This window comes from Eschrichtius robustus, chromosome 3 (assembly GCF_028021215.1).
Source record: "Eschrichtius robustus isolate mEscRob2 chromosome 3, mEscRob2.pri, whole genome shotgun sequence".
In the NCBI taxonomy this organism is placed as follows: Eukaryota; Metazoa; Chordata; class Mammalia; order Artiodactyla; family Eschrichtiidae; genus Eschrichtius; species Eschrichtius robustus.
The window spans coordinates 107,666,395-107,687,688 of record NC_090826.1 but is presented as its reverse complement, the minus strand read 5'-3'; the positions used below and the strand labels follow the sequence as shown (position 1 = coordinate 107,687,688).

At 36.7% G+C, this 21,294-nt stretch overlaps 1 protein-coding gene across 1 annotated transcript in view; it reads right to left on the bottom strand.

The window, feature by feature from the left end:
• Positions 1 to 21,294, bottom strand: part of GPR89A (G protein-coupled receptor 89A) — a 44,833-nt gene that overhangs the window by 9,225 nt on the left and 14,314 nt on the right. The window contains exons 4-10 of the mRNA XM_068540642.1: positions 20,234 to 20,340; positions 19,191 to 19,292; positions 12,782 to 12,902; positions 12,054 to 12,134; positions 4,412 to 4,521; positions 2,398 to 2,486; positions 1,370 to 1,462 (exon numbers count right to left, since the gene is read on the bottom strand). Coding sequence (XP_068396743.1) covers positions 1,370 to 1,462; positions 2,398 to 2,486; positions 4,412 to 4,521; positions 12,054 to 12,134; positions 12,782 to 12,902; positions 19,191 to 19,292; positions 20,234 to 20,340 — 703 coding nt within the window. The remainder of the gene's footprint in view (positions 1 to 1,369; positions 1,463 to 2,397; positions 2,487 to 4,411; positions 4,522 to 12,053; positions 12,135 to 12,781; positions 12,903 to 19,190; positions 19,293 to 20,233; positions 20,341 to 21,294) is intronic.

Sequence of the window (21,294 nt, the reverse complement as noted above, 5' to 3'; positions counted from 1 at the left end):
AAATACAGACTTGTACACAAATGTTCACAGCAGCTTTACTGTAATATCCCCAAATTGAAAACAAACAAATATCAATCAGCAGGTGAACAGATAAACAAATTGTGGCACATCCATACAATGGAACACTACTCAGCAATAAAAAGGAAGAGAGAAGCATTACAAAGGGGCCTGAGGAAACTTTTGGAAGTGATGGATGGATATGTTCTCTATCTTGATTGTGGTGATGACTGTTGCACAGGTATATATATATATATCAAAACTTACCAAATTGTATACTTTAAATATGTACAGTTTGTTGAATGTCAATTACATCTCAATAAAGCTGTTAGAAATGTTATGCTCTCCTAAAGGCTGCATCTCAGAAAAAGCCTTTAGTATCTTAGTTAACTGAATACACTATCTTCATTTATCCTCTCCCACTGAATGAATCAAGATTTAAAAACGTCATCTGAATGGGTATTAACATCAATTTATTATAACATTAGATCTGTTAAATCCAGAATCCTCCATTCATCTACACTGATCAAAATTAACTAACAAGCTGACAAAGCTCCTCTTTGTGCAAGCACAGCCCCAGTGGGAAAGTCACCAAACTAGAACGTCAAATCAGCCTTTTCTATAATCACACTGAAATCCATTAATACCTGCAGATGAGTCACAAGTAAAGACAAATAATGCAGTACATAAAATGCACATGAAGAATAGAGCGTTAAGGGAGAGCCACAAAAGAATAAGAGCTGTCGGTGCTTTGTGACCACCTAGAGGGGTGGGATAGGGAGGGTGGGAGGGAGGGAGACGCAAGAGGGAAGAGATATGGGAACATATGCATATGTATAACTGATTCACTTTGTTATAAAGCAGAAACTAACACACCATTGTAAAGAAATTATACTTCAATAAAGATGTTTAAAAAAAAAAAGAGTAAGAGCTGTAAGCACAGAAGATGAATTTATCTGTAGAAATATGTTTTAGAATTTACTTTTTGGGTTATATACAGATTATTAAAAAGGACAGGTGGTTTCTATTCTGAGCTGAAGGTAGGAACTGCGTTATATACAGTCACGTACTCATGCGTAATATGGAAAGCGGGGTGTAAAATAAGAAACTTCAATATTCACTCTTCATATATATCATAATCTAAGAACTTATTCATGATTTCTGACAGAAGAAAAATGCAACCTCCCTCTTCTAGGTGACCCGAAAAGGAGAGGGTGAAAAAATGAGGCTCAGAGATGTGAAAGATCACATTTTCTATTGACTCAACTGGATTTGGAATTTAGTTCAATGCCTCAACCGAACCCAATTTTCTCTCTCTGCCATTACCAGGGAAAATCACCTAAATCCTGACAATTAAAAATAATATACTTACCATGAAAATTTTCCAAACACAGTAAATAGAGAAAAAGTAACCCAGAAAATTAAAATATTTCCCCTTGAAAGTTTTGGAGTATTCTATTCTCTCCTGAGGGAAAACAAACACAAAACATGGTTAGTCTCAGCAAAATTACATTTATATTCCACAAAATTCCTGCCTCTATGAATCACTGTTCAGGCTAAGAATTAAAACCACACATGATAATAATAATAATATTAAAATGACAGTAATAGTAGTAGTGGGAAAAATTTATTGAATGATTACTTTAAGCCAGAAATTAGGATGAACACCTTCCATGCATTATCTACTTTAATCTTCATAACAACTCTTATGAGATATGTTCTCTTTAATTTTACAGATGAGAAAACAGAGGCTTAGAGAGGCTAAATAACTTGCTTAAGGTTGCAGAGCTAGTGAGTAAGGGAAGTTAGGCTCAGGTCTATCTGTCTTCAAAGCCTATGTTTACCTCTATCGTACATGGCTATTCCTGTGAAGTAATCCTCAAAAAGGATTAAAATAGTTTGAACAACCTTAACTAATAGATTTTGCATATTTAAATTACATTGCATTTTAGGTGTACAAAGGAAAGTTACCCTTGTAGTTAGGTCCCTTCTTGATCCGGATCCTTTAAAATAGGGCTAGACCACGGCAGATTGGTGTCTTACTGCTCTTACACTATTACTAACTTGCAAGAGAATAGAAAACAGAGGCGCTACCACAGGAGCTACCCTCTTGATCCTGGATCATCAGTAGGAAGTGGTGTGTGCCACCTTCCTAGATGATTAAAAGCCTCTTCTGACTATCCCACTAATTTCTATTTTTGAGAGCGTTCCATTAAGGGTTTTGCTACTGGTAGGAGCAATGTCACAAAGACTGCAGCCATCAGTGCTTCATGGCTGATATTGAAGCTATGAGGTGCCTCTTACATGGCTTGGCCATAGAGGATGCTAAAAAGCTATTCAGTCTTGTTCTGTCTTCAATCATATTAGTAAAAACCACACTTCAGTTTCCTTGCTCTGTACCTTGGTAGCATATAGATCAGCCGTTTCCAGAAAAAGCTGCCTGCTTAGTTCTTCCAAAGCATCCACTTCCTGTTGAATAAGAGTAAGATCTGGCACAAAATGGGCATCAAGGTTTAAATCACATAGAAGTTTCAAGGAATAGCAATGAAGAAAGCATATGCTTTTGGTTTCTTCTACAGTGGGTCCTAGGAACTGCCCATATTTTCAATTTCCTGCTTATAGCCAGCAGGACTACTTTAGAACAATTTTTCCAACCTCAGACACAGGTGTATAAAAGCTTTTCCATCAAGAGCATCCCCACCAACCACCTACCACTCAGTTTCTCACTAGCTCAAGTGGCTCAGAGAGATGGTTCTGTTTATCTTTGCTTTATCTAGTTAGATTAAGTCAAATGTAATCTTTGGAATCTCAAAAGGTTACATAGTAAGAAAAACACCTATAATATAGCAAAGTTTTCTCCTGAAATATCTGAATAAATACAATGTTAGGGAAGAGAACTAATGTTTACTGAGTTCTAATACAGGCTGGGATTTATAGACATTATCTTCTTTAGTTCTTTACAGATATTATCTTCTATTATTTACAACAATCCCATGAGATAGGTGTTATTATCCATTTTGCAGATAAGGAAAGTAAAGCTCAGAGAGTCAAATAACTTGCTCAAAGTCACACAGCTAATAGGCATGGAAGCAAAGTCAGATCTGCCTTACTCCAAGGCCTGCTCTTTCCATTACGCTATGCCACTTTCGAAGAACTCAGTGAGGTCGTGTGATTATCCTCTCCATTTAGGAAAGGACTCAGAGATCTTAAATAATCCTGATACTTTTTTGACTTGACTTAGTGTTGCTAAGAAAGCTTAAACCTAAACTTTGGCCTTTATGAATTTTTAAGTAATAAAAACAGTAAAGACAGCCCCTTCTAAAACAGAAGCATTGGCTTTAATCCAAATCCTCCCTCCTCTCTGTGAGTTTTCCACTATTACCCAAATCAGCAAATGCCCTTCAGCTCCTTCCTCAGTAGTGGCTGCTGTTGGCATGGTCCAGGCCACTGAACAACGCGGTTTAATGAGTTACACGTTTGGCTCTTCCATGATTAGGCAGTAAGCTCCTTGAGGAGAGAGGCTATCCTCTGCTCATCATTTTACCCCTTAGCACCCTGTCTGGAAATAGGAGACGAGAAATGAATTTAAAGTCATCTTTTTTTTCTCTCTCCTGTGGTCATCCTACTTTTTTTTTTTTTTTCTAATTCTTACCTGCATTTCACACCAGAAAGATATATCACAATTTATAGCAAGAATAGGTTACATTCTTTTCCTCCAATTGAGGCACAGGGGAATTTGTTCTTCCTCAGGCCAGAAAATGAAGCAGGAATATGCTATTTCACCTCCAGTCCCCCACCCCAAATTCCAGCTTAATAACCTGGTAGCCACAAAGAGATTTGGTTACTCAATTTGGGAATCAGTTTAACACTGCAACCAGCTGGGCCAAGACAAGTCCATTATCCCAATCTCCTTGATTCTTTAAACCAAAAAGTCACTGGAGATACAGAGCTGCTTAAAATTTGTTTGTTTCTAAAACTGACTGCTTTAGAAATGGGCCCTTACAATCCCATATACAAACCATCCATTTGGGGGAGCCATTGTTTTGTGGTGGTTTTTCAGAGGTGGGAAATACAATAGTGTAGTGGAAAGAACTGAGGAGACCACAGTTCTGGTCTTAATCTTTGCCACAAGCCACTGTGTGACTTAACTTCTCTGGGTCTATTTTCTCATCTGTAAAATGGAAAGACTGACATGTTAGGACCCCTTCAGTTCAAAGACAATGGTTTTATTATTTTATGATCTTCTATGGCTGTAGGAAAGATGACTGTACACATTGTATTTCCTAAGCCCAGCCCTGGCCAGCTGAACTCTGATGCAGTCAGGTATCTTATTAGAGAATATCCCAATACTATTTTTTCTTCTGCCCTTGGTCCAGAGTTGAGAAAAAGAATCAAGCAGAGGGATAAAGGATACTTTCACTTCCTGGGGCTGAAGTGGTAACACTCTTTATCATTCCCCAGAATCCTGATGGTTTGTTATGCACCTCCCCCTTCTGGAACATAGTCCTCCGTGTCACTGCCATCCTGAAATAAAATATAAAACCTCAGCAAGGAAGCATGGACCCTCGTAGTCCATTCTCATCCGCTTTCCAGTCTCATCACTGCTCCTTTCATTTGCTGAGCTGTTCGGGGAAGGATTCGAATTCTGGAGTCCCACTTTCCCACAGCTTACAATTGAGGGAAAAGCATACACTCCCGGAAGGAATGTGGAATAGGTGAAGGAGCACAGAATTGGAGTAGGCAATAAATTTGAGGACTGGCTCTACCACTTGGAAACTGTGAGACCTTAGAGTTTTCATCTCCTCATCTCTGGATGATTGTGAAGATCAATGAAATAATATATTTAATTATTACCATTATCATTTAAAAACAAAATAAAACAATAGCTAACATGCCTAGCTAAAGGATCAGGTACAGGGTAGGAACTCAATAAATGTTTTTTTCTTTCCTTTTTAAAAGCAGACAGAAGAAAAACAAACAAACAAACAAAAACCCCAGAAAATCACATAAACCTGGCTTCTTCTAAAACACTATTCTCCCTTTAATGACAGTCTCCCCCTACTACCGAATATATCAATGGAAAACTTGTCCTTCCTCTTGTCCTGTCAGTCTGTGGAAGGACCTACCGCCTCAGTGGTGGCTGCTGGCATGTTCCAGCCCACCACATAGAATAGGGTCCTTGTGAGGAAAAACAGATCATTTGTGCATAAATGGCTACTTGAAGAGTACAATAGGCCAAGGCCTACAGGCTTAAAATAAACCAGAATGAGTCTAATAAAAAGAGTTGTAGAACTAAAGAAAAATTTAACTCAAGGTTAAACTCAAAAGGATGACAAGAGATAGAAGTGGTAAGGATAAAGAAGCAGCATTGGTATTCATGGTTAGGACCAATACAAATGGAACCAATGGTACCAAATACCAAATGGTAATTTTGTGGGCTAAATTCTTTAAGCCATTGGCTAAAATGGTATTAACAATAAAGAATATTAAGTGTGTTAGCCACAATGACTTAACTGTTTCCTCCTTAAAATGACCTTTACCGGGATACTGAGTAAATGGAATATAGCTCCCAAGTTGTATTAGCTCCTTCTGCCTTTTCCTTTAATTACACATGTTCACTGTAACTCAGCATTATTGGAAGATGTAGAACAACCAAGAAGAGGCTCAGACCTAGGGAGATTTTGACTTGGCAAGACTCAGAAGTCTTAGTCTTCCTATTTTCATAGTTGGGAAAGCTGGAGCAAAAGGGAAGAGGTTCTATCCCACTCATTTACATCAATCTACTATGCTGGATTAAAGGAAGGCAGGGGGGATAGGGCGCACAGAAGCACATTTCTGTTGTCCTTAGTTTCAATGTCTATAAGACAGTAAACGTAATGACTGGCTGTGGAGTGGAACCTCTTGAACATGTAAAGATGACAGACACTGCATTGTGGTCCCACAACAGGCAAAGAGGTAATCGCTAGAAGAAGTATGTACTTGGTGGTAGTTTGCACATGAAGAAGCTGAAAAATGTCTACTATGGTTTAAATACGCCATCCTACAGTTTTCTGGTATCCATCGCTTCTGGTTGGAAGTCAGCAATTACTTTTTTAATTCAACATTTTCTTTTGAGATAACTGTAACTCCACATGGGGTTATAAAAAAAATACAGAGATACCATGTACCCTTTCCCCACCTTTCCCCAATGGAAATCTTGTCGGTACAATATCACAACCAGGATACTGACACTTATAGAGTCAAAATACAGAACATTTCCATTACTACAAGGATCCCTCATGTTGCCCTTGTATAGCCCACTTCCCTCCTCCCAGCCCCAGCCCTTCTTTAACCCCTGGCAACCACGAATCTGTTTCCACTTCCATTTTGTCACTTAAAAAATGTTATATAAATAGAATCATACAGTATGTACCCTTTGTGGATTGGCTTTTTTACTCAGCATAATTTTCTGGAGATTCATCCAGGTTGTTGCATCTATCAGTAGTTCATAACTTCTTATTACTCAGCAGTATTCTGTGGTATGGATAAGCCACACTTTAACCACTTATCCATTAAAGGATATCTGGATTATATCCATTTTTGGCTACTATGAATAAAACTGCTCTAAACATTAAGGCACAAATTTTTGTGTGAAGATAAGTCTTCATTCCTCTGGAAAAAGTGCCCAGGAATGCAACTGCTATGCTGTGTAATAGTTGCATGTTTAGTTTTTTTAAGAAACTGCTAAACTGTGTTCCAGAGTTACTACACTATTCCACATTCTAACCAGCAATGTATGAGTGATCCAGTTTCTCTGCATCCTTACTAGCATTTGTTGTTGTCACTAATTTTTATTTTAGTCATTCTAATAGGTATATAGTAATACCTCACAGTTTTAATTGCATTTCTCTAATGGCTAATGATGTTAAAAACCTTTTCATGTGCTTAATTGCCATTTATACAACGTGTACAGTGAACGTCTGTGCAGGTCTTTTGCCCAACTTCTAACTGGACTGTTTGATTTTTTTTTTTTTTCTCTAAGTTCTGAAAGTTAGTTCTTTCTCAGATATGTGGTTTGCAAACACTTTCTCCCAGTCTGTAATTTCTCTTTTCATCCTCTTAGCAGGGTCTTTCACAGAGTGAAATTTTTTCGTTTTGATGAAGTCCAATTTATCAATTTTTCCTTTTATGAATTGTGCTTTTGGTGTCAAGTCTAAGAACTCTTGTGTAACCCTAGATCTCAAATATTTCTCCTATTTTTCTACCAAGTTTTATAGTGTTACATTTTGAATTAATTTTTGTATAAGGTGTGAGACTTAGATTGAGATTCATTTAAAAAAAAATCTATAGATGTCCAATTGTTCAAGCACCATTTGTTGAAAAGGCTATCTTTCCTCCACTGAATTGATTTTGCAAATTTGTAAAAAATTAGTTGGGCATTTTTCTGTTGGTCTGAGTCTTCTATTCTGCTCCTTTGGTCTATGTGTCTATACCTCTGCCAATATAATCCTTGATTATAGCTGTATAATAAGTTTTGAAATCAGATAGACTGATACTGTTCATTTTACTTTTTCAAAATTGTTTTAGCTATTTTGAAAAAGTGTCTAGTACTTTTGTGTCTCCATATAAACTTTAGAATAATTCTGTGTGTATCTACAAAAAGTCTTGCTGGGATTTTGAAATGACTTACATTAAACGTGTACATCAATGTGGGGAGAATTAACATCTTTACTACGTTGAGTCTTCCAATCTATTAAACATGGTATGTTTCTCTATTTAGACCTTTGATTTCTTTCATCAGCACTTCATAGTTTTCAGCATATAAGTCCTGTACTTGTTGTGTTAGATTTATACCTAAGTATTTCATTTTTTTTGAGTGACTGTAATTTGTACTGTATTTTTAATTTCTAGTAATATAAAAATACAATTAATTTTTGTATGTTTACTTTGTATCCTGCAACCTTGTTCAGCAACCATTACTTTCTTTTTTTTAAACATCTTTATTGAAGTATAATTGCTTTACAACGGTGTGTTAGTTTCTGCTTTATAACAAAGTGAATCAGTTATACATATACATATGTCCCCATATCTCTCCCCTCTTGCATCTCCCTCCCTCCCACCCTCCCCATCCCACCCCTCTAGGTGGTCACAAAGCGCCGAGCTGATCTCCCTGTGCTATGTGGCTGCTTCCCACTAGCTATCTATTTTACATTAACCATTACTTTTTTTGTTGCCCCTCTATATTTGTCATTTTTCTCTTGATGCTTTCAAGATTTTTTCTTTATCTTTGTCTTTTAGCAATTTGACTATATGAACCTAGGTGTAGTTTTGTGGTTCCCCTACTTAAGCCTCTTAGATCTGTAAATTAATGTTTTCCACCAAATTTGGAAGGCTTTTGGCCATTATTTTTTCAAGTACTTTTTTGGCCCCTTTCTCCTTCTTCTAGGACTCCAACTACAAGTATTTAGACTGCTTGATATTGCTTCATCCTGAGATTTTGTTCATTTTTCTTCCATCTTTTATTTCTCTATTCTTCAGACTGAATAATTTCTATTGATCTGCCTTCAAGTTCACTGATTCTTTCTTCTGCCATCTCAACTCTGCTAAGCCTACATAGTAAAATTTTCATTTCAGTTACTGTAGTTTTCAGGTTTGAATATTCTTTTGTTTCTTTTTTAAAATATAGTTTGTATTTCTCTTTTGAGACTCTTTTTCTGTTCACTAATTAATATTATGCTTCCTTCATTTCTTTGAATGTATTTATAATAGCTGCTTTCAAGTCTGTTTGCTAAATCTGTTATCTGGGGCCCCCTGGAGTTAAGTGTCTATTAGTTGCTTTTTATCTTGAATATGGGTTGCACAGTTCTGTTTCTTTGTATGTCTAGTAAGTTCTGATTGAAAACTTGACATTGTAGGTATTATGTTTTAGTGGCTTTGGAATCTGTTTTATTTTTCTGAGGACTGCTCTTTTTTTGTTCTAGTAAGCAGTTAATTTACCTGGACTCGAAATGTGAAACTGTCATACTTACTGTGTGCAGTAACTGACGTTTCTACTCAGTTTTTCAACTCTTAGAGGCTCTTTCTTTAGCCCGACTCTCTGGTGGTTTCCTCTGAGCCTGAGCAGGTTAGTCGTCAACAAAGAATTTGGGCAGATTTTATAATCAGATTTTAGGCCTTGCTTACCCTCTCTGTGGTCCCTTTGTTTCTAGGGATCCCTCCTAAATTTCTAATGCTTTTCCAGTCTTGAGTTCTACCTTCTGACACCTCAAGCCAGTAAGAATTTCACTTTCTGTCATCCAAGTTATGTGTCTAACTTACATACAGTTCGGACAATGCACTCAGTCAAAGACACGACAAACTTGCAAATCTCATTAAGAGGCAATGCTGCCTTTCAAGGGTAGACCCCTTTCTAGTTTCTGCCTACTTCTCTGGTATTTCCTCTACACATGCATAGTTTAGTGATGAGGCAGGGATTTGGGCAGAGTTTATATGTAGATTGTAGATCTCAGTCCTTCCGCATCTCTCTTGCTTCCAAAATTTTCCCTTTAAATTTTCCAGTTACTCTGCTGATTTGAACTCTATCAATCTGTATACTTGAGTGGGCAGTGGTTGAAGAGCACCCCGAGGCAAGAAAACCACAAACGTCCAGTTACCTGACACTCTTTTCAAATTTCTACCTGTCTCTGCTCATTTTCCATTGCCTTTGAATATTTGTTTTTAACAATTTTTCCTGTTTCTAATCCAAGGGTAGAGATAAGGTTCTTCCTCATAGTAATAGCTTGCATTAACTTTTACATACTCTACGTACTCTAGGTTTTTTGTTTTTGTATGTCATAAGCTGTGTGAAAAAGTATAAATTCAGAATTTGTGGGTTGAAAGGGATCCTAGAGACCCTTTAGTTAACCCCACCATTTTACAAATGAGAAAACTGAGACAGTTTAGTATTTGCTCAAGATGACTTAACAAGTTTCTTGTAAAGTGATTGTCTAGTTCAAGTTCTTTTCCTTATACCATGGTGTGTAGTTGCATAACTGTATTTTCTATCTTCTACAAAACTACAATTTCAAAACTAATATTGTTTGTGAAAAGAGACTATACTTCAGTTATATCATAGATCTCCAAAACAAAAGCTTTAAAATCTAAGTCAACAGAAAAATAAAACAAAATAACAGGTCACTTAATTCTCTCAAACTGAAAAAAGCTGAAAGGCTTTGATCACTAACTCAGCATATTCATACTATCTGAACTAGGTTTTTGATGAATATTTTCCAAATACTATAAACCTTATCCTCTATTCAGTGTTCCAAGTGAGAAGATAGTATGCCTCTTTCCTGCCCCCATTTTCAACCATTAACTTTTCTGTACGTAACATGCTATTTTTTTGTGTATGTCATCTCACTAGGGCCCTCTGCTGTTAAATTGAAAGATGGTTTTCTGGTCACTACTCTTCTGCAACTATGAGTGTTTCTGAAAACATTTTTTCAATATTTTGGTGAATAGCAAGGACATTGTATGAACCTCAAAGGTCGCAGTGTTGTCATGTTAGCTGTCTATCTGCCCTGTTAGCTCCACTGGGTAAAGAACTGTGATAATTAGGTCAAGTTGGGAGGCTGGTTCTTCTGAGAGCCACTCAAATTAGTAAGACCTACTGCAGGACCACAAACCATCCCAGATCCTGACTTAACAAGGTCTATAGGGGTACATGTATAGATCAGAGCCAATTCCTCAGCATGACTAGTGATAAAATGGCTTAAAAGTGCACATCCACAATGACATGGGTCATGACTTTATATTCATCTCTCTATATGAATAAAATAAATATAGTACAAGGGAGAATGATCATGGGAATCAAAATAGTATGTTCCTATACAAGTAGCTTTTAATATTGAACAATGTTGCTCTTGTTGTTATATTCTAAAAATCTACATTCATATTCATTCATGTAAAATAAACTGTAGAGCATGAATGTGAACAAAACATATATAAGTGAACAAATGTATACACATGTGTATCTACTTCCACTCCCTTAGTAAAGATGTATACAAATGGAGATAAATAATTAGTTGGTGAATCTGGACCTCTTTATCATTCTAATGTCTATTGTTCTGTCTTATATTAAGTCTTCTTTGACTTGATTATGTATCTTACTACAGTAAAGTGTTGAAAGAAGAAACATGAAATGGAAGAACACTCATGCAATTTAAAACTTCTGTGACATCATTTTTATACGAGTACTAATAACTCTAATAAAATCAGTAGACCAATAAGCTTCATGAAGGTAGGAACTGATTACCTTGTTCATCATTCTATCTCTATGTAGTATTCAGCATTTAGTACAGTGCCTAGCATAAAGCAGGCTTTCTATATAATTATTAAGTCAATGACTATATGAATGAATAAATAAAGGCAAAGTATTAAAACCAATTGATTGTCCTGCCAAGATTATTAATAAGTCAGATAATTTTCCTTGGCTATGTATAGTTCACTGTTCTAAGAACTCTACATGTTAGTCAACTCATTATTATTATTTCCATTTTACAGATAAGGAAACCAAGACATAAAGAAATAAGGCAACTAGCTCAAAGTCACACTGTGAGTTGTAGGCCAAAGATTCAGATTCAGATAGTCTGAATCTAGAGCCTATGCTTTTACCCACTGTGATACAGATTTCTAGAAATGCCACCTGAAAAACATATATTTTAAAAGTACTTTTTAAATAGTAAAAACAACAACAATAGCTGGAAGACTTGAAGGATTTTTTAAAGTAGTTGGAGAAAGGGAAGTTGAAATAAGGCATGAAAAAGTTTGTAAAAATGCAGCACAATAGACTTTTAAAACATCCAGTGTAGAACACCCTCAAATATAAAAGTTATTCTAAAATTTATCTCAAGAGAATTTATCTAAAGTTAGGAACTAAGGTTGGATTTGAAAATTTTCTTTCACATAAGATTAGACACTAAGTCTTTGATGGTTCCCTAACTTAAAAATGAAATGAGATAAAATTCCCTGTTACCACCAATTCATGTCAAATTTCCTTGTTGAGAAATTCTAACAGCATTAATGTGCTGATATCTTACCTTTTCTTTTTGCTTATGATCATATCCATGGTTTGGAGTAGTCGCCGTTCCAGGGCTACAATATCTGTGTCAGTCACATTCCTATAATAAGCACAAGCTGTTAGCAAAGTTTTGGGTTCCATCCCTGGGCATAATACAAGGCAGCTGGAGAAACACATAAACCTCAGTTGTTACCCTATAATTCAAGGAACTATATTTTTTCTGAGGAATATTAAAATAACTATAATAAGCAAAAATGCTTTTGTTGTCATTTTTTAATAGCTAATTCTTCTGAAGCCTCAGGGAAGTGGAAGGAAACTAGCTCTCTTATAGACTTGCTTAACTTTGATCCAGTGACATTTAGGATATACGTGTATGCACAGTTTTAACTTGGCATTGTCATCTACTGTTCTACTTCTGGGAGGAACTGATTTGCTGAAGTTGAGACTAGCTCACATGGCTGTCCACTAAAAATGTGTCTTTAAAAAGTGGGGGTGAAAAGGGGGTGGAGAAGGTAACACTGAAATTGCCATTTTAAAAATAAATAAATGTAGGACAAATAACAAGGGCAAGCAATGTAAGTGATAAGACTTATTTGAAAGATTCCTAGGTCAATGCCCATAAGGACAGAGAGGAATAAAAAGGCAGTGTCATAGATCTAATGTTTAAGTATTAATGATGGTGGCATGATGTGACATACGTATTCAATAAGTAATGGGAAAAAAGGAAAGAGACAAAACTCTTGTTACCTGAGGAAGTAGGACAGGTAAGTGTATGGGCAGTTGACAGCACCAAATCCAGAAAGAAGAGCCATGAGAGTCACCCCAATCACACCTACCCGGCTGATGAGTTGTTCTATGGACAAGATCCCTAAAAATATCAAAGCACATCAATGCCAGGTGACACAGGCAAAACGGCTTTCATCTGCACAGCGAAAGGGGACATCACTGAAAACAGCAACCATTACGTTTAGCTAACTTACATAAGCTAAATTTTACTTATTAATATGTAGATTTTTCTCTAATAAATATGTCTATTGATTTTCTTCTTATCCCAAATGCTTCCAGAGTCATCTCTATTCTTGGGTAACGGTAATAGTAAAATAATAACAACAATTATAAATAACACTTATTGTCTATTTATTCAAGGTAGTGTGAACTCTAACAAAGTAAGGTAGTACTTTTAGTAAAAGGTTTGGCAAAAAAATTAGGAAAGCAAATCTGCTGGAAAAGTATAAAGAGCAGATACCACTTCTTACTATAGTTAACTTCAATCTATACATTTTCCCCTAATGTCATAAGCTCTTTACCTACCTTTGTCTTATTCATTTTTGCCATCAATACGCACATAATGCATCTAATAAATGGGCTGAATTTATAGAATGAGTAATTCAAATGTAAGTACGTGAGTTTTAGATACTCAGTTGTATTCTAATTATCAATAGTTTCCTATTATTTGAGAAGGCTGAAAATCAACTTGGTAGTTAAAATAAATGCTATTGTTGATGTATTGGGGATATATGAGAGAAAGCAATGCTAAGAATAACTCAGGAAGTTTGGTGTCACAGGAAAAAACTAGTTTAAATTTGTTTTCACTTCTTATTTCTAGGATAGAATCACTTCAGCCAACCACTCCTAAGGCCTAATGCCAGAGCTGCCATTCAGGAATTCTACTAGCTTTGAAGCTGAACTTCCAATATTTGAGTCCTCTTGTGCCTGTATTTCCACTACACCATTTTAGAGGTCATTATGACTGCTGGTCTCTAGTCTTTTGCCTCCTCCGACCTTCCATTTCCTTCTTTGCTGAGCTTGGACTCCAAGCTTGTTTGCTTTAACTTCTCTCTCCAGGACTTTCAGTCCTCTACTCTCCTCCTGAAGCACTGATCCTGAAAACTCCCAACTCTGGATCAGTCTAACACTCTGCCTTCCCTGTGCCCATGACTGAGCTGCCCCAAACTGCTAGAATGCATACTGACATTGATGCCATTACAGGTGTATGGTCTCCAGTCTTAACAGAAATCACACACTACTAAGGAATCCTTTTCTAGCCCTTGGTCAGCCATTTCTCCCCCTACCCCTCAGCAGATACTCTTTAACTCATTTTTCCAATCTGTTCTTTTTAGCTAATGTGCTTATTATATAAGAAAGAAGTTATTAGACATAAACTACCTTCATTCTACTATAAATATTTACATCTGTAATCATCCTTCCAACTTGCCCCCCTCAGAACAAGATGGTGTCCGAAGCTAAGACTTCTCTACCTGCGCTTTTGATCTAATTCCCCTTCCACCTCCTCCAAAATCTTGTTCCATTTCCTGTCCTCTATCTCTCGTATCTTCAATCTTTCCTCCTTTGCTGGTTCTTTCCTTTCAGTTTCAAGTCTCTTTCCTAAGAAAAAGTCTGTCCTTGGCCTTGAGTTTAATCTAGTTACCAATCCTCTCTATCTACCCCTTAATAGCCAAGCTTCTTTCACCTCCATTTATTCTTCAATTGGCTGCAATTCAGCTTTTAACCCATTCTTCTACACCCAATGAAAGTACTTTCATTAATAATTGTAATGGCAATAGAATAGGTAACACTCACCAAGCACCTGTTATATAACAGGTACTGTTTTAAGTATTCTACTTACAATTAATTTAATCCTCATAACAACACTATGAGGTGGATATTATTGAATATCACATTTTACAGATGAGGAAATGGAGGCACAGAGAGGTCAAGTAACTTAGTCAAGGCCACACAGCTAACAAGGGGCAGAGTCAGGATTCAAACACAAACAGTCTAGCTCTAGAGCTTGGACTCTTAGCCATTATTATAATATGGTCACGAATTTTCTTCTGGTTGCAAAATTCAACAACATTTTCCAATCCTTGTTTTATTTAATCATTTATGACATTGAATCATTCCTATTTAAAATTATTTTCTTTTCTTGGTTTTCATACCACAATTTCCCTTGGTTTTCCCATTTCCTTCTCTACTTGCTTTTTCTTGGCCTTTTTTTTTTGCTCTGCATGGGCCAGAATTCCTTCTTTCATTTCTGTTTATACATTTTCCTTGGGTGATCTTGCCTGTTTCCCCAGTTTCACTTAATGGCATTTAGCTGATGTCTAACTTTTCAGATTCCTGAAATTATCTCCAAGAGGACAAATAAATCCATACCTTATTCCTAAGTTCCTGACTCGTGTATCCAATTACCTACTGAATATCACTTAGATGCACACAGGCAACTCAAATTCAACATATCCCAAACTAAAATTATCTTCCTTCTTCTGTATTACTTATCTCAGCAAATGACATTATCAACTATCTAGTCACTCAAATAAAAAATCTATACCACTAGTCTCCATTCTGTCCCTTACTCACTCTTGAATACACCAGTCTTTTTTACCTCAGGGCTTTACATGATGTTTCCTCTGCCTTCCTGCTGGGTCTACCTTTGATCTTGTCCTTTAAATCTCAGCTTGAATACCACCTCCTCAGAAAGGTTGACGCTAAGGACTTGCATTAAATTTGATATCCTTATCTGCATTATTCTCTATCATAGCAACCTGTTTGCTCCGTGATGACAATAATCACAATTGGCAACTATGTGTTTATATATTTACCAATTTACTGTTTAGTCCCTCCTTCTAGACTGTAAGTTTCATGAGGGCAGAAACCAAGTTTATTTTGTTCATGGTTGTATCTCTATCACTTAATATAAACTAGGTGCTGAATAAATATTTGCAGAATGTTAAATGAATAACTAAATCCTCATCCAAATTCTGTTGATGTTACTTTCCACATATCTCTTGAATTTGCATCCCCTTTACAGGAAGGAATCATGTCTTATTGATCTTTGCTTTTCTTACTGCCTGGCACATGGAAGGTGTTCAACAAATGTTTGTTGACTGTGGGTACATTATTATCGCCCAGTAACATAAAAAAAATCCAAGGGATTAATACAGGTTGTTAGATATAAAAAACTGAAAAAAAAGTCCCCTCTCCTTTTATTCTCTTAATAAAGGTGATGTGCCTTTATTAAGTATCTTTTTCTGGTTTAAAGTGCCTTTAGATACTACCTACTTAATCTCAGCATTTCTATGAAGTAAAGGTTAATCATTATAATTCTTGTTTTCCAGCTCATAAATGGAAAGTCAGATGGATAAGTGACTTGCAGAAGACCATCTCACTGTTGCTATTTACTCACAGAGATTCCTTCTAGCTTCATATGATTTCTTATTCTCTCTTACTCTTTCCCACTAGGGAATGTCTTCCAACCTTCCTAGGTTCAGGCACTGCACAAGGAATACTTTCACAGACATTTTTTCATATAGGTAAGGATTGGGTCTTATAGTTATTTTGTGGTCTCCATAGCAACAAACCATATTGGTTGTTGGGAGAGTCCTGGGAAAGCTCTAAAAAGGCACCTGGCTGCTTCTCAGTCACTGCCTAAACTTTTCTTCCTACTTATTTCTCTTACTGGGTCAAATTAATTAGATGCTTGAACATTCAGAAATAAAACCAAAATGCTTATTTACCAGAGCACAAAAGAAAGACTAATACTGAAACTATCTTCTTAGCTCTTCTTCTCGGTGTATTCTTCAGGACATTCCCACAGAATTTAAAAAAGGGATGGAGAAAGGTACAATAGATGTGATGGTCTTCATCTCCCCTTGGGCATGGTCTGGCTGCACTGGTCACGTGAGCCAACTGCTCACAAGGAGAAAACTGGAAAAAGGTGTCAGAGTCACATCTTTGGACTGCATGTGAGCTTGCGCTATCGTTGTAAGCAGCCCTGGGGTCCTTTTACAACTACTGTCCCTCATTTCTAGTATCACAAACAAATCTGTCTCTCTGGGGGTTTATTTGAAATAGTTTAAGAGTTATATTATCAGGGCCTCTCTACCCTAAATCTTTCCATACAGTGACATGGGCATGCTGACCATATAGCAAATCTTAAATTCCTACCCAGAGTGTTACATTCTTGAGCTCATCTACCACCTTGGAGAACCGAAAATTTTTTTTTCATTCACTAATTCAATAAATATGTATTAAACACTTATTACGTGCTAGGTTCCATGTTAGGCACTAAGGATACAAAGATAAATAAGATGTAGTTTCTGACCTCAGAGAGCTCACAGGTTAATGAGGAAGTTGGAAACAAGTAATCATAAGTTTTAAAGGTGATATAAGTACACTGAGGCAGGAGCAATTAACATCTCCTAATGATGGCCAGGAAAGTCTTCTTAGAGGAACTGACAAGAGTTGAATACTAAAAGAATAAATAGGTATTTTCCAGGTAGACAAGAGGTGAAGCATTGTCCAGGCTGATAGAACAGCTCTAGAAACTTCAAGTAATTTGGTAGGACTGGAGGAGAGATAGAGAAAGAGAGCAGTCGTCAGGACTTGGAAAGTCTTGTATGACATGATAAGAGTTTGAATGTTTTTGGTATGCTGGTGCTTCTTAACTTTTGGGGACTTATTTAATGTTATGTGAAATTTCAAAATAACTATTTTTGTTTTAAAAATATACAGTTATTTATGATGTTGCACATGCTTTTAAAAACTGCACATTTCCTCTGACACTCCTGCAGGAGAGTCTTATAACCTCTCTCCCCCAAATCCCTGCTCTAGGCAATGAGTAGACTCGGAAGGACGCATGGGAGGTACGTATGGCAGATTCAAGACACTGGTTCATTAAACATTCATTCCAATGCCTTTCTAGCATGCCTTCTTGTACTGTTAGAATCTGGAAAGCCAAAAGCTCTTTCCCAGATTTCCTTGAAGCTAAGGTTCTGAATGTTACCTAGGTTGCATCATATTCACTTGCCCATGTAAGACCTCAAATACAGACGTGAATAATGTGGGAGTGGTGACAACACTTGGGAGCTGGAGCAGCTGAAGCAGTTTCTAATGTCTGGTCCCTGATCATATGTCCTGAGTGGCAGGTGACAACTTTCATGGTTTTTAACTCCCTAATACACTGTAATAAATCACTTTCTGCTTTAAACTAGTTAGAGTAGAATCTGTTTTCTGCTATAAGAACCTTGATAGATACAGCAGGATAGTGAAATGAAAAGATGTGTATTTTTTTTAAAAAAAGCTCCAGTATATGAAAGTTCCAGTATATTTATTACAGGTAGGCTCTAATCTATTTTTTTAATCTTTATAGGAAATTTAATTGGTTTTTTTGTTTTGTTTTGTTTTTTGTTTTATTTTTTTTGGCTGTGTTGGGTCTTCGTTGTTGCGTGCGGGCTTTCTCTAGTTGTGATGAGCGGGGCTACTCTTCATTGCGGTGCGCGGGCTTCTCATTGCGGTGGCTTCTCTTGTTGTGAAGCATGGGCTCTAGGCACGGGGGCTACGTAGTTGCAGCTCGCGGGCTCTAGAGCACAGGCTCAGTAGTTGTGGCCCATGGGCTTAGTTGCTCCACAGCATGTGGGATCTTCCCGGACCAGAGATCCAACCTGTGTCCCCTGCCTTGGCAGGAGGATTCTTAACCACTGCATCACCAGGGAAGTCCTGTTTTATATATATTTTTTGGGGTAGTGTTTATTTCTGGAGTAGTTCTAGAAGAACTTGTTAGGTGAGAGATTTTTGTTCATTGTTTTTAGCACAGAAATTAGGGCTATGTCCATGACCTGTTCTTGTATGTAAGATGAACTTTTTTGTGTGAGGAGAGACACTGACTCCTAAAAAGCTTTTCATCTACTAATTGTGTTTTATGTCATTGCTCTTTGCCAAAATACATACATTCCCTAAACACGATCTTTATTATCACTTAAGCAGGGGCCATTTCTTCTGGGTCACAGACCCCTTTGGGAATCTCATAAAAGCTTATGGATCCCTCACTTCCAAATACACATACAAATACATTCCCATAATTCTGCATAAAATATTAGGAAGTTAAAGTTAAGGATACCTTTCTCCACCCATTACTCCCTTAAAGTTCATTCACTAACCTAAAGTCAAAACTCCTGCTCTAAAATGATAGAAATCTGTTCCCAAACCAGCATTTGATACCTCCTAGGACGAAAGAAAAATTCAGTTCAAAACCAGATGTTTTTTAGAGAAATAACTTGCTATGTTTCCCATAGTAAATAGTTTTAAAAAATTGATTTTTTTCAAATTAGAAAATTATAAACAACACTTTCCCTCTCCCCACCACATATACACTCACCATGTTTTGGGCTGAGAATTGGAAATGGATCTCCTAGTTTCCAGAAGAAATACATAAAGGTCAACCATAAGAGACAGGAAAAAAGCAGTCGCTGTTTATGCACTAAGAAAGAGGAGACAAGGTGAAATAGATATATGTTAAAGAGCTTTCTCTACATAAGTTTATGGGATCATGCTAATTAATATTTGGCTGGCTTGCTCACTTGGCAAATGAATGATGGAACAATATAAGTTTTAGAAATTGTTTTCTAAACCTCTTACCATCATAAGAGAAATTTGGCTGAAATTAAGATGTGGGTTGAGTTAGGGGAGACTTCTTTTTTTTTTTAAGAATGCAAGAAGTCTTGGGCTTCCCTGGTGGCGCAGTGGTTAAGAATCTGCCTGCCAATGCAGGAGACACGGGCTCGAGCCCTGGTCCAGGAAGATCCCACATGCTGCGAAGCAACTAAGCCTGTGCACCACAACTACTGAGCCTGTGCTCTAGAGCCCGTGAGCCACAACTACTGAGCTCTTGCGCCACAACTACTGAAGCCCGCGTGCCCTAGAGTCCGTGCTCTGCAACAAGAGAAGCCACCGCAATGAGAAGCCCCTGCACCGCAACAAAGAGTAGCCCTCTCTCCCCGCAACTAGAGAAAGCCTGCGTGCAGCAACGAAGACCCAATGCAGCCAAAAATAAATAAATAAATAAATTTTAAAAAAAGAATGCAAGAAGTCTTTTAAAATGACAGTTAAAGGGGGGAAAAAGGTCATTTTCTGATAAAGTACTAATAACAATTCCCAGTACAAATCAGAAAGTACAAATAGTACCCTGCATTGGAAAAATGAAAGGAAAGATATTATAGTAGAAACAAATAAAGCTGTGGCAGGACAAATAACCTAATCATTCATTCAGTATTTATTTTGTACCAATCTTTTAAAGATGCTGTGTATGAGATGACCTCAAACAACAGTAGCTACTGAAAGTAATATAGAAATGAAGCTCTCTACAGCCTCAATCCCTAAGAATACTCATCTTATGTGCTGACATGAGGGTAAAATACTCACATAGTCGGATGTTGCTCACAATAAAATAGCCAATGTAAAAAGGCACCATGAAAACCAGGATCAACAGAATTACACACAGGTTCATTTTCCAGTGAAAATAACGGGAGCTGAAACAAATGTCAAAGAATATCACTAGGAGGGGAAGAGGGCAGCTACTTTCACTCTCTTTAGTCTTCCAAAGGATCTCTTGCTCTCTGAACTCAATACTGAATATATCCCATCTAATTAGTCAACTAGGTTGTCACTATCTGCTCATTTATAGAGATTAAAAAATACAAAGTTCTGAAAGGTATATATGGCCATCTTAACCTCCTAAGAATTTTACTTATTAAATTGAGAATGGTAATGCTCTAGTTATATTCATAGACAATGTATAATAACATTTATCAATATATATTATTGGTAGAATGACTTGTTTCACTTACCACTGGGAGTCCTATTTCAATATGAGTTAAAAGAAAATAAATGTTAATAATAATATGTGTTATAAAGACACATAAATACTTCTTCTGTACCCTCAGTAAAAACATCTGATTTGCATGACCACTTTTACTACTGCTTATAAAATATATTTTACTTATTGATTAAAATATTTTTAGGGCTTTTTCTTTTTATAACAATTTATTGAGACATAATTCACATGTTTAAATTGTACAATATAATGGTTTTTAGTATATTCACATCATTGTGCAACCATCACTACAATCAATTTTAGAACATTTTTCTCATCCATGATGAAACCCAGTACCCATTAGCAATCACTCCCCTTTCCTTTCAACCTCCCCAGCCCTAGGAAACCACCAATATACTCTCTGTCTCTATGGACTTACATATTCTGGACATTTCATGTACGCAGAATCATGTAATATGTGATCTTTTGTGACTGACTTCTTTAACTTAGCATAATGTTTTCAAGGTTCAACAATGTGTAGCATCTATCGATACTTCATTCCTTTTTATGGCTGAATAATATTCATACCATTGTATGAATATACCACATTTTGTTTATCCATTCATTAGTTGGTGAACATTTGGATTGTTCTACTTTTTAGCTATTATGA